This window comes from Marmota monax, unplaced genomic scaffold (assembly GCF_021218885.2).
Source record: "Marmota monax isolate L192 unplaced genomic scaffold, Marmota_monax_Labrador192_F-V1.1 WCK01_AAM20220418_F8-fsc00042, whole genome shotgun sequence".
Classification (NCBI taxonomy): domain Eukaryota; kingdom Metazoa; phylum Chordata; class Mammalia; order Rodentia; family Sciuridae; genus Marmota; species Marmota monax.
In genome coordinates this window covers 12,964,615-12,977,680 of record NW_026693008.1, presented here as the reverse complement: position 1 = coordinate 12,977,680, position 13,066 = coordinate 12,964,615, and the positions used below count along the sequence as shown (strand labels likewise).

General features: G+C 41.8%; 1 protein-coding gene across 3 annotated transcripts in view; it reads left to right on the top strand.

The window, feature by feature from the left end:
- Il17rd (interleukin 17 receptor D) overlaps positions 1–13,066 on the top strand; it is a 65,815-nt gene that overhangs the window by 36,413 nt on the left and 16,336 nt on the right. For all 3 annotated transcript variants that reach the window (XR_006853506.2, XM_046452972.2, XM_046452971.2), the window contains exons 2-5: positions 2,135–2,192; positions 7,675–7,800; positions 10,982–11,100; positions 11,618–11,738. Coding sequence is in view for 2 of the 3 variants with exons in the window: in XM_046452972.2 (XP_046308928.1) it covers positions 2,135–2,192; positions 7,675–7,800; positions 10,982–11,100; positions 11,618–11,738 (424 nt within the window). In the remaining variant the exon portion in view is untranslated. The remainder of the gene's footprint in view (positions 1–2,134; positions 2,193–7,674; positions 7,801–10,981; positions 11,101–11,617; positions 11,739–13,066) is intronic.

Below are 13,066 nucleotides of genomic sequence, written 5' to 3'. Positions count from 1 at the left end.
CACTGACCCTCTTCTGAACAGCTCCACATACATCACAGAGACCTTATTGGGAGGGATTTAGGTTTTTGCTTGCATCACTGTCTTGGGCTTCTTTCCACAATGCATTAGCCATTGCAAGTGCCTGGTAAATATCTGTTAAAAATATGCTACTGCTAGCTCTGGCAGCACCTGACTACAAGCTACTCAGGAGATTTGAGTCAGAAGGATAACAAGTTCGAGGTCAGACTGGGCAGCTTAATGAGACCCTGTCTCAAAATAAAATGAAAGAAAAGGGCGGGGGATATAGTGCAGTGGTAGAGTGCTTGCATAGTATCTGTGAGGCCCTGGGTTCAATCCCCAGTATTGCAAACAAACAAAAGCAAAAACCATGCTACAAAAGCAATATAAGGGAAACAGGAACAAAACCAAAAGCTGACTATGTCCAGCAAGTAGAGTGACTGGTCTCCAGAGTCCCTGTGTACTTTGGAATATGCTATTAAATGGAATGTGTTTCCTTTTTGAAAAGTACCTCCTTGCCAGACATGGCAGCACGTGCCTATAATCCTTGCAATGTGGGAGGCTGAGGCAGGAGGATGGCAAATTTGAGGAGTAAGTTTAACCTGAAGTTCTGTAGGGAGAAGAAGGGTGGTTTGAGGGTCTTATGCTTTGGTCTCTGGCATTCCCAAAGGGTTGTAGGGACTGTTCTCCTGCCTGGTTGTCGCTCAGGGTCTCTGCCATCTCTGAAGGTTGGGCAGCCTCTAGCTTGTGACTTGTCCCTAAGTAGTCATGGATACTCTAAGGATTTTAATAAGGTAACAGTACTTTCCAAAGTTTCATTTCAGGCGAGGAGTTCTGGAACTTTACATATGTGGGGAAGTAAAAGTGAGTGGAGGAAGCTAGAGAATGAAGGTGAACCAGGAAGAAGGGGAGCCACCACAGATCAGGGGTTGGGGGACCATGTAGATTTAGGTTTTGTGTTACTGCTTACTTATTTTCCCACTTTAGAGTGGGGTGTGTGTCCCTTTCTGCATAGCTGTGCTTTCCCAAGGTTCATGTATATCTGAGCTCAGGGATATGGTTTCAGTGGGCGTGACTGGCTTCAGGATAAACAGCGTGAACATGCCTGAAGCATATGGATGTGATGGGGTTGTGGCCTGAAACCTGGGCCCCATCAGAAGTGTTCTCCACATTGTGTCTCAGTGTAACAATTGCCCATTAAATACCAGGCTGCCAGCATATGGTTTTCCCCAACATCCTCCTTGTTAAGTGGAAACTTTAGCTGTGTGGCTAGAATATTTTCCCATCATTTAGCTCTTCAGAATTAACCTATTTTAGAGAATTCTGCAATTAATACTCAATGGCACATTTGCAGATTATTAGAGAAACAGCTAAGTCAAAGTGGGTAGATTTAGAGCTGCTCTTTCCCATAATGGATAAACCGTGGGGTAGGAAAAGGCGGGGTCAGTAGGAGGATTCTCTATGGATGCTGTAATTAAAGTGGGAAGTCTGGCGGAGTTGTTAGCCCTGCTATTAAGAGTGCAGATGGCTAATGGCCACATCACCAACAGTTAAGAATTAGACCTTTTAAAGTCTTTTTTCTTTTTCTTTTATGACCCACCCTATGTATTCCAAGCATAGGTATGGATGCAGTGAAGAATTTTCTCATTAAAAGTAACGGCTTATTCCCACACTCGTTCCCAGTCTGGGAATGAGAAACTGGTTTCCTTAGACTTGAGGAATTGCCTATCTGTCTTGGCTTAATAGAGCTTTCAGATGAGGGCGTCTGGTAAGAGAATTTTATAACCAATCAGTGCTAAAAGTGTATCCAACTGGAACGACTCCAGCTGGCAGCCCTAGTCTTATTCCCAATTTTACTATTAATGAATTATTTAACCCCTAAAATAGAATAGCCTGTTCCTATTGTCTCAGGGGAAATGAGTGTCCATGATCCCCTGTGACCTGGCAGTAAGAAATCTCTTGGGCTGGAGGATGTTTAGCAGTTGTGATGTCATAGGATGGGTGGAAAGAATGGTGGATGATACTTGGGGACTTGTATGACACCAAGCCTCTGCAATGTTGCATTTAGACTCCATGGGGATCTGTGTTGGAAAAGTCAGTTGGCTTCATACTTAATTTTATTCTCGTTTTCCCACAGGGAGTGGGGCCAGCCAGCAGGAACAGCGGACTGCACAACATTACCTTCAGATATGACAGTAAGTAATTGGCTTGACCTGGAAGAGTGGAGCACTTTCAGTAATCCACAGCTTACACCGTTGTACTTAAACAAGGACACAACAGATCTTGGGGTTGAGGACTTTTCAACATCGAGCCACTGAAGTATTTGGGACCTTGAACAGGTCAAGTGTCTTCCATAGTGTTCAGAAAAGTCACATATGAAGACCTCCCCTGAATTCCTCAAGACATGACCAAGTCCTTACAAATAAGCACAGATGCTAGTCAGGCTCAGCAGGAGACAGAGGAGCAAAGCTGCCTAAGAACAGGATGTTAGGAGAAAGTGGGGACTACAGACTATGTTTGGCTTGAAGCAGACACTGAATTCTTACTTCCAGCTCATTGTGGTCTCGAGGAATTCCTATAGTTTAGCAAGATGTGGTTTCCAAGAGTAGTGAGAAATCTGTATTTTTTGTGAACATTTAAAAAATAATTGGCATCTATCTTAAGAATATACAAACATAGGAGCTGAGTTTGTAGCTCAATGTTAGAGCACTTGCCTAGCATGTGTAAGACACTGGGTTCAATCCTGAGCACCACATAAAAAATAGGTAAGTAAAATAAAGGTATTGTGTCCATCTCCAACTAAAAATAAATAAGTAAATAACAAATACACAAACAGAGTGGGGCAAGTGAATCTGTGTCCCAGACTGACCAGGGGTCACCAGTTGGTCACCTCTGGGCCTATGTACTTGGGCCTATGTCCCAACCCCAGTTTCCCACCTGTCAGCTCTATGAGCTGTGGCAGGTGACTTGGTTTCTTCACCCATGCTTGTTTGCTCATATGAAACAAAGATTAGTGGACTGGGGCTATAACTTAGTAGTAGAGGGCTTGTATAGTATGCAGAAGACCCTGGGCTCCATCCCCAGCACCAGGGGGGAAAAATATTAGTTTCCTTCTCCTAGAATCATTTTGAGGCTTAAATGAGGTAGTGCTTATACCTGCTCAGCTTGGTAGCTGGCTTGAGTATACATTCAGGAAATACTATGTGTTAACAGAAGCCGGTTCAACTGGGGTTGAATAAAAACACCCTTTTTTGTCCTTTGTCCAAACAAGTGTGCCTTTTTTTTTTTTTTTCTGGCTAAATGGTTGTTTAAGGATAGGGTGAGGGTGCTTTTCTCTGATTAAGCAAATAGGATCCCCACTAAGCAGCTGCTTTCATTCATAAGAAGGTTGTTGTATATAATTGTGAGCATTTTAGCCTTATGAGCTGTAATTCATACATGAAAATAATGAGAGGGAGCTTGACTTCTGTTTGGTGACTCCTGACATCTCATTCATCTCTTGGAGAAGATTGTGAATTAGGGGCTTAGGTCATATGGAGGCCTCTAGAATAATCAGTACTAAAGCAGAGTTTTTGAGGTTATGGATATAGTCTAACAATAATAAGATACAAATATGTGTGTCAAATTCACACCCACAGTCACTGGCATGGGTATTTTAAGTTAACCAATGAGGGCTTACACATGGAACTCAGGCATTTTGTGTTAGTGGGGTGTGCATGTTCTGGGTAAATGCTGTGATGGTAATGAAAGATTTGCAAGTTCATGATACTTGGTTCAGCTAAGTAAAGACATGTGTAAGAGATCTTTCTTTGAGTTAGAAAGTTAATTTCTAATAGATGCTTTTGGTCCTAGCAGATCTTACATTACATTCAGGAGTTCAAAGTTTTCTAGTCAGCTGCAAACAAGTATTTGCCTTTCTAATTTAATATGGGTTTTGTGTAAAGGATCTATACCTATAAAACTTAAAAGTATTCTATTGTTGTCTTCATTGTACTAAATTTTTGACCCATATGCCTATTCCCACCTCTTAGTCGTAATTTCTTCTTAATTCTTTAGCATTTAATTTGAATTTAATTCACAACTTGCATTGATTCCTGAAATGCCTGAAGCTCAGTTGCATTTTGGCAAAATGTCATTTGGGTTAAAGTTTTTTTTTTTTTTGGTAACCAGAATCCAAAACTTTAGACTTGCTAATAATTGGATGCAAGCTGTATAAAAAAAGCTTATTCAATGTTTTTCATTGAAAAAGATATTTTTATCTTTCATAGGGAAGTTCCTGTTATTGCTCAGCTGACTGATTACTAGTTGTGTTTGAAGTAGCTGAGAATCAATTACCAAGTTTTCACCAAAATTACTGAACTACAGAAACCGGTTTTTTTTTTTCCTATTCCTTTGTCAATTAATATTCTAAAAAAAAAAAAGAAAATGGGGGCTGGGATTGTGGCTCAGCGGTAGAGCGCTTGTCTAGCATGTGCGAGGCCCTGGGTTCGATCCTCAGCATCTCATAAAAAAACAAAATAAAGGAATTGTGGGTATTGTGTTCAACTACTTCTAAAAAATAAATATTAAAAAAAAAAGAAATGTCTTACCATTAAGTCATAATTGAATTTCACAAGCCTCCTTACCTCCTTTGACCCTGCATACCATGCTTCCTTAGGCTCTGAGTGGGTATGCCTGACTAGGTTATAATATATTATCTTAATTCTTAGACATTCTATTTACATAATTGTATTTATGAAAACCCAAAGAGTGTTAATTTTGGCATTAGGAAACCCATGAATTTCTCTTGTTTGCATTTTTTCAAAACTAAGTCAAAGGGTTCTCTTACATTGTAGGCTTCAACAAATGAAAATACTGGAACTTTACAAGTATGATAGGATCTTCTTTTTCTGTATTGGGAAGCTAGTGACAGCCAGGACTTTTTCAGACTAAACCCCTCAGACTCAAGAGCTTTTGCTAGGAGCAATATACTCTGTGTTGATCATAGAGTTCCAAGAACTATAAGGAACCCTCTGAGGCTGCTTTTTCTGCTTCTGCTCCTGGGCTCCTTCTGAGTCACCCAGGTGATCTCTCATGGTTACAGTTTCCTCTTTTATACAATGTAGGTGTTAAACTGTAAGGGTAAAAGAAATTGAAGTTAAAGCGTAAAAGTTAAAGGGTAAAAGACCGGGTGTTGTAAAGTTTCTAAGCTGCAAGGTCTGAGTTAAAATGTAAAGGATTAGGTATTGTTAGGTATCTATGCTACCTGCAAAACCTGAAATTTCTGTAGCTGTTGAGACAATGCTTGGAACTGCCCAGTAAATATTTCCCCTGACTATTGGTTGTTTAATAAGGGCTCTGTGTGGTCGCACGTAGGCATTGCAGGGCCTGGACCAATCAGTTTAAATGTAACCCCCTCCTTAGGAATGACCTATCACTCCAGCCTGACCTGTTCCCGCCAATGAATGAACCAATCATGTTTAGGAGTTGTTATTCAATTTTCCCGCGCCTAATGCTGATTTGTTCTGATGTATACAAAGCCCTCCGCCCTCCCCAAAAAGTGTATTTAAGCAGTGCTCAGCCCCTGCTCGGGGCTCTGGGCTTCTTTCCCTTCTTGAGTGGGCACGGAGCCCCAGCATGCTAGTTCAATAAATCCCCCTTCTGCCAATTGCATGAGTGGTCACTTGGTGGTCTCTTTCTCCGACATTTCGCGGGATCCTTACAAAACCAGATATTTAAAGATTCTTTTTCCTATTTTAAATTCTCTTTTGAACTTGAAGAACACCCATTGATTGCTTTGAGAATGAGTTTCATCAAAAGTAGGATTTGGTTTTATTATTAATATTCGTTCAATTAGAAGTAATAGTGAAATATGAATGGCTGTCACTTTTTGAAGCAAATGAAGTTTAACGAAAGGAGTGCATCTAATGTGGTTAGGTAAGAAAGCAGGACAAAGACTATGTGGAGGAAGCAGTTTTAAAAATGGGAGGTGTGGCTGGCTGTGGTGGTGCACCCCTATAATCCCAGTGACTTATAAGAGGCTGAGGCAGGAGGATCACTAGTTCAAGACCAACCTCATTAACTTAGCGAGGCCCTAACCAACTTAGACTCTGTGTCAAAACAAAAACTAGAAAGGGCCGGGGATGTGGCTCAGGGGTCAAACACTCCTGGGTTCAATCTCCAGTACCAAAAAAACCCCAAAAGGGTGAGGTACAATTTAGTGTATGGATGTTATACTTACATAAGAAATAAAAAAGAATATTATATGCATGCTAAAAGCTTTGTAAGGACATCCATTGGAATGTTAATAGCAGTTATATCCTGTAAGAAGAGTATGGATGACTTGTTGGTATATTCCTTTGTGGTTTTTAAATGTCTATTTTTAGTTAAAAATGGGCAACATAGCTGGGTGTGGTGGCACACATTTGAATTCCCAGTGACTCAGGAGGCTGAGGCAGGAGGATTGCAAGTTTGAGGCTAGCCTCAGCAATTTAGCGAGGCCCTAACAACTTAGTAATACCCTGTCTCAAAATAAAAAGGGCTGGGGATGTGGCTCAGGGGTTAAGTGCCCCTTGATACCAAAAAAAAAAAAAAAAAAAAGAGAGAGAGAGAGGAAAAAAAAAAAAGGGAGAGAAAAGAAAATGCTCCGGAATATTTCACTCCAAAGAAAAACCTCCCGCTTCAGCAGAGAAACAGACAGATTTAGACCTTTGATGAAGAGAACTTTTTGCAGTAGACACTAAAGAGGGTATTCAAATTGAATCATGGAGAAAGAAACAAAGATGAAGCAATAGTTGGTATCTTCTAGGGACAACCAATGGTTCTTTTGTTAAAGTGGCCAGAACAGCCATCTCACAGCCAGCTTCTCAAGTCCTAGCCTGATTTTGGCTGAAAGCTTCTGGCAACTTTTTAGGGGAGACAGATTTTGAAGGTGTGTTTAGGAATACCAGGTGGTGCTGCTGCTCCCATGATTGTGGCTATACTGACAAGTGACAGTGAGTAATATACTCAGACAAAAACCAAAGAAGCAGAGGTGGTTTTCATTTTGGGAGCAATGTGGGGCTTTTTGGATTTGATGAAGATTGTGTGTGTGTTTGATGACAGTGTTTCAGAACAAAAGTCTTGCCTTTGTGGATGCTAGTTAGCATCCTTACCTGGGCACTAATGAATTGCTAACAGCATGGCTGTGAATCACTCCCCTGTGGATTCATATCTGCAGGTTGATTCCTTGATTCCTTCCTTTCCAGTTGACACCTTGCCTTCTAGGTTTCTTCTAAAAACAAATAAACCCCAAATTATTTAGCAGTGTTTTCTTTCAGATCACTCTTTTTAATGCTGAAAGCTAGCTGAACTGATGCAAATACTTATTCACTTAGGTAAATGTCATCAGAGTTCAAGTCAGACACACACACACACACACACACACACAGTCCACACTGTGTATGTATGATCCTCCCAGGACCATCCTGGAATTTAACTCAGGGTGGGTGGTGGTAGTGATGCTATAAACAAATTCCTCTGTTGCATCTTGTAGTAACCTAAACGTCCGTCAACCTTGATGTCATGTTTGGGCTTTTGAAGCACGTGACTTGAAATGGAATGGATTTGGCCAGCTGTGGACATGCTTTGTGTAATTTGATAAGACAAACTTGAAAATAAAGATAAAATTTTAAATTAGACCATTCCTGTTCTTTCCAGACTGTACCACCTACTTGAATCCGTTGGGGAAGCACATGATTGCTGATGCCCAGAACATCACCATCAGCCAGTATGCTTGCCACGACCAAGTGGCAGTCACCATTCTTTGGTCTCCAGGGTCCCTCGGTAAGTGTTCAGAAATCAAGTTCACCCCGGTGAGCCGGGTTAGTGCCTAATGCCAGAAGAATTTCACATGTGCGGCAGGTAGGTCTTGAAGAGGATGAGGCGAGGTTGGATGGGGGCACAGACATACTTGGTTCTCTGAGGCTTGCACTTGCTGACTCTGCCCAGTGTAAGATTGCTCCATGGCTCTTCGCATTTTTTCTTTGACCCTTGAGAGACATGTGGGTTTCTAAAATAATAGTGTGTAGGTGATAAATGGCACCAAGTCCTTGGCCTCTATGTCTCACTGCTAGTTGGTGGTAGGTGGTAACAGTGTCAGGAAAGCCCATGGCCCATTCAGGGGCAGACTGGCTTTGGCAGCCAGTGTTAGCGGTCTCTGTGACCACATAGATATATGGACCCATCATTGACACACATTGTGATTTTTCAGGATTTCAAAGTTGGCAGCTAATTAAAATTTTATTTAAGCTGTGAGAGACCAAAACAAAAACAAAAACCCCAAATCAAAATGAGGACAGAAAGAGAACAAACCCACATTATCTGGCTGGATTCAGTTTGGCTGTTTGGATGTCTGTTTGTCCTCTTTTTTTGGGGGGTGGGGGTACTGGGGTTTGGACTCAGAGGCATTTGGCCACTGAGCCACATCCCCAGCCTTTTTAAAAATTTTTTATTTTTGGACAGGGTCTTGCTAAGGTGGTTTTAGACTTGGGATCCTCCTGCCTGAGCCACTGGGATTACAGGCGTTTACCACTGTGCCTGGCATGTATGTCCTCTTGAATGAACTGATGATACCTAGGACGGGGATGGTTAGTCAAGCATGGACATGGGGAGGGGGCATTTGTTCAGATGAGCCTGGGTTTGAACCCAGAATCAACATTTTAAAGTGGCTCACAGAGCCCCTGATTCCCTGTCTATCAAGAGTAGATGCAAGCTGTTCAGAGAGAGCTCTCAGAGCAGAGGGGCTATTGTTTTCATCAGAATCTGGGCCTCAGACCTGCCCCTCTGACATTGCCACCAATTTTAGATATTTTCCCAAACATAGCCAGGGATTGAGCTTGGATTTCTTAATCTGAAGAGGATAAATCTCAGAAGAACCCGACCATCAGAGGGGTGAGTGCAGGGGGAGGAAGGTTAGAGCTGAGGGCCTCACTCCCCTGTTCACAGAAGTAATTCTGAGTCTGAACCCCATGAGTTTTCCAAAAATAATATTATCTTAACATTTAAAGATAAAAACATTCTCCATGGGTAAAAGGGAAGTGGTCATTCCATATAAGGCTGAAATGGTTAAGGGCTTGTTCCAAGGAATTGTGGGCTCTCTCATTAGAATAAAAGTAAGAGGTGTGAGCTGGTGGTTGGAAGACTAATACAGGGAACACAGAAGGCTGTGCTTTTCCTGAATGATGATTTATGGGTGTGTATGTGGGGGGGATGGACAGGTTCTATCAGGTTCTAACAGGAAAACTTGGAAGGCAGGAAAACATGTGGGTTAAGGACACTGAATTAAAGTCAGATATTTCCTGGGTTTGAATTCTGCTTCTGTCCTGTCATTCCTGGTGACCTTGAGCAAGTTAACTTCTTTAAACCTCAATTTCCTCATTTGTAAATGGAGATAATAGCACTTCTGTGATTGTTAGGAATCAGTGAGTTTAAATGATGTAAAAGAGAGCAAATAAGTTCATTTAGGGGAGGTTACTTTATAAAATAGCCTATCTTTTATAATAACAAGGTGTTACTAGTTTTATGGTAAATAAGTTCCTGCAGTGTAGGAATTACATTTGCTGCCTCTACCTCCAGACCCAGGTTTGTCATGGTGATTTCATGAGATGCCTGGCCTTTAATCATATTAATCAGTTTGCTCTTGTTAAAAAATAATAATTCCAGGAACATTGCATAAATTAAATTTTTGTATAAACACAAAGGATTTGCTTAAAAAATTGTTTTTTAAACTCAAAAGGCAAATTCCTATGAAATCTACTAAATAGTAGTTGTTCCAAAGACCTTGTGTCTTGCCATTATGTCTGAATCTCTGGGCCTGTAGATTAGCTGGCCATCACCCCGCAGGAAGCTTTGTGATTGAAACCTGACCTACTAGAATCAGTTCTGGGGCTCTGAGCACTCTGAACCCCTAAAATGTGAGGTTCTGATTGTGTTGCCTCCACCCTATCCACCATGAAAAATGTGCTGTTCATCAAATAATTACAGGATTGGAGAACCTGTTCGAAAAAGAAAAAGATTTCCTTGGCCTTTGCCATCAATAATTTTCCCACCTGGTTAATTGCATCCTGTGTAATTACTTTTGCCCTGGGAGAGGGAGGTTTGAAAATGTCTCCTTGTCTAGTGTTCAGAAAGAATGTGAAATCGATATCTCACCAATTGAGGCCAGCTTTGGGGATCTCCAGCTGCAGTTGGACCATTCTGGTCTCCATGGGATACAGACCCCCGGTGCTGGCTCTTGTGGCCATCAGGGCTTAATCCTTTTGAAAGCATCTAGTGGGACGTGCAGTGGGGGAAGCTCAGGTGGCAGGAGGCTGGGCCAGTGCCTTTCAGCAGCGCCATGGGTGTCTCTGGCCTCTAAGTGCTATGTGAAGAGCACACACTGGGCAGCCCTTGGGTGTCTGCCTTACAGTGATTAGAGCAAGAAATGCTTTGTAAATCTATCAGCATTCTCCTAAACTATTATTCTCTAGTCTAGAAACCCCTCAGGTGCAGACACTATGTTGGGAATTTGTACTCTGCTCAGTGAAACTTAAAAAAAATGTAGAGCTAAAACTTAAAGTGGAATTGTCGTTGAGGAACACTTCCCAGTCAGCATTGGGAATTGTCAGCTGAATACCCCTTGTTCACTGACCTAGAAATTATATAGTTCACTGCAGACTTTTATGATCAATTGTGACTTGGGTCTAAATATTTGAACCCTGATGTTACAGAGGCAGTCGATATTTGTGAAATGGCCTGGTGGATTAGAGATTAATTATAGTAGTAATGGTGGGACAGAGAAAATCACCTGTCTATCCCAGAGGACCGCAGGATATGTTCATTTCCTTTCTGTTCACCCAGATGTCCTAGGCAGAGCAAAGTCTTTACATTCGGTGTGTAGGTGGAGAGGACCCTAATCTTGGAGGAAGGAGAGTATGTTCAGAAGTAATTAGGTTTGCTTTTCATAAAAGCATCCTGCTTTGCTTAGGCATTGAATTCCTAAAAGGATTTCGGGTAATACTGGAGGAGCTGAAGTCGGAGGGAAGACAGTGCCAACAACTGATTCTAAAGGACCCAAAGCAGCTCAACAGTAGCTTCAAAAGAACTGTAAGTCACACTTGGGGAATGTGCTCCTGAAGACATGCCATTGTTCCTGGGGTCTGAATGGTCTATTGAAAGTCTGAAATTGGAGAAGCAGAGCCGTGGGGTCCACCCTGCCTGCCAAGGTGGGCTAGGATGGGGAGGCAACACCAGCCTGATCTTCAGCACCTCTCTTTGGTAAACACACTTCTCAGGTTACATTCCAGCAGCCATCCAGAAAGTGTCTGTACTCTGCGGGGGTTTGTGGGCTCACTGTCCTCTCCCTGCAACTCTGAGATTCAGGCTTAACTAGCCATGGCTTTCTTGCCAGAGAACAAACAGACAGTCTTGTCCATCTCCTGCATTACAGATCCAAATCCAAACTTGGTCCAGGAAATGGACCTGACTTTCTGCTTCCCTGGCGCATATCCTCAGCTCTGAATTGTGTCTGAAAGACAGTTTGGGTAGAAGTGAAGGTCTCAGGTGTGAGTGACAGGGTGGGTAATTTCTTCATGACACCACATGTGTTTTTGTTCCCTTTTAGGGAATGGAATCTCAACCTTTCCTGAATATGAAATTTGAAACGGATTACTTTGTAAAGATTGTCCCTTTCCCTTCCATTAAAAACGAAAGCAATTACCACCCTTTCTTTTTCAGAACTCGGGGTGAGTATGCTCTTTCCTCCCTGGTTCCCTTGAGGAGATGTTTCTCTTGCTTTTCATGATTGCTCTACAGAGATGTATTCAAAATCACACCAGATACCAGTACAAAAGAAGCAGGATGAGGAGAAAAGCATCCAGAGGAAAATTCTAAAAATATACTTTTTAAAATGAAGGTTTGGCCCAGGCTTTGTTAACCTAACCAGAGACACCCACTCCTGGTTTATTGTAAAACAAACCTGATGGCTGATTTTTTTGAGGACACTATAACCACCATTAAGACAGCCACGTATTAAAATAATGTGATTTTTTTGCGCTAGGGGTATAGTTCAATGGTAGAGAATTTGCCTAGCATGTGCAAGGCCTTGGGTTTGATTCCCTAGCATCATACACACACAAAACAAATGGTTTTTTAAAATCCAGGAATAGGAGTGGGGTTGTAGCTCAGTGGTAAAGCACTTCTCTCCCAGGTGTGAGGCACCCTTCAATCCTCAGCACTACATAAAAGTAAATAAAGATACTATGTGTTCATCTACAACTAAAAAAAATACTTAAAGGGAAAAAACAACAACAACCCAGGAACAAAAGTGTAAGTTGATTTTGAGGTGTATGGTGGGAGCATGAAACAATTCCATTTTATACCTGTTATTAGATGGTAGTGAGGATTAGATTAAGAAAATTAAACAGTATTCCTGAGACCACCTCTTTCTAGAAATTTTAACTTACTTAACATTCATGTGCCAGGCCCTGTTCTAAATGCTTTCCATGTATTAATACACTTTATCTCTGTAACAATCCTATAAGGATACCATCCCCACTGACTAGGGTTTTGACTCACAGGGTTAAAAGGGCTTGTTGGAGCTTGAATTTGATCTTCAGAAATATAGCGATGGAGTCCCTCCCTCCCTTCAACCATGAGCCATCTGGGTTCCCAGTTGCTCCCCTTTCCCTGTACATGTCTCTTTTAATCTTCCTAAATCACTGTTTTCAAATGTGATGTCCAGTCCCCCTAAAACTTTCAGTGGCCCCTTTGGCCCCTTTGGCATGATCCTGATCAGTATGATCTTGATGCTCTGTTCTCAGCTTTTTGTTGCTGTCACCAAAATACCTACCTGACCCAAACAACTTAGAGGAAGAAAAGTTGGTTTTAGGCTTATGGTTTTGGAGGGTCAGTCCATGATCAGATTCCATTGCATGGGGCTGAGGTGAGGCAGAACATCATGGCAGAAGGGCGTAGTAGAAGAAAACTGCTCAGCTCAGACAGCCAAGAAACAGAGAAGAGCAAGTGAGGCATCAGGAAAACATAAAGACCAAAGACATGCCCCTGGTGACCT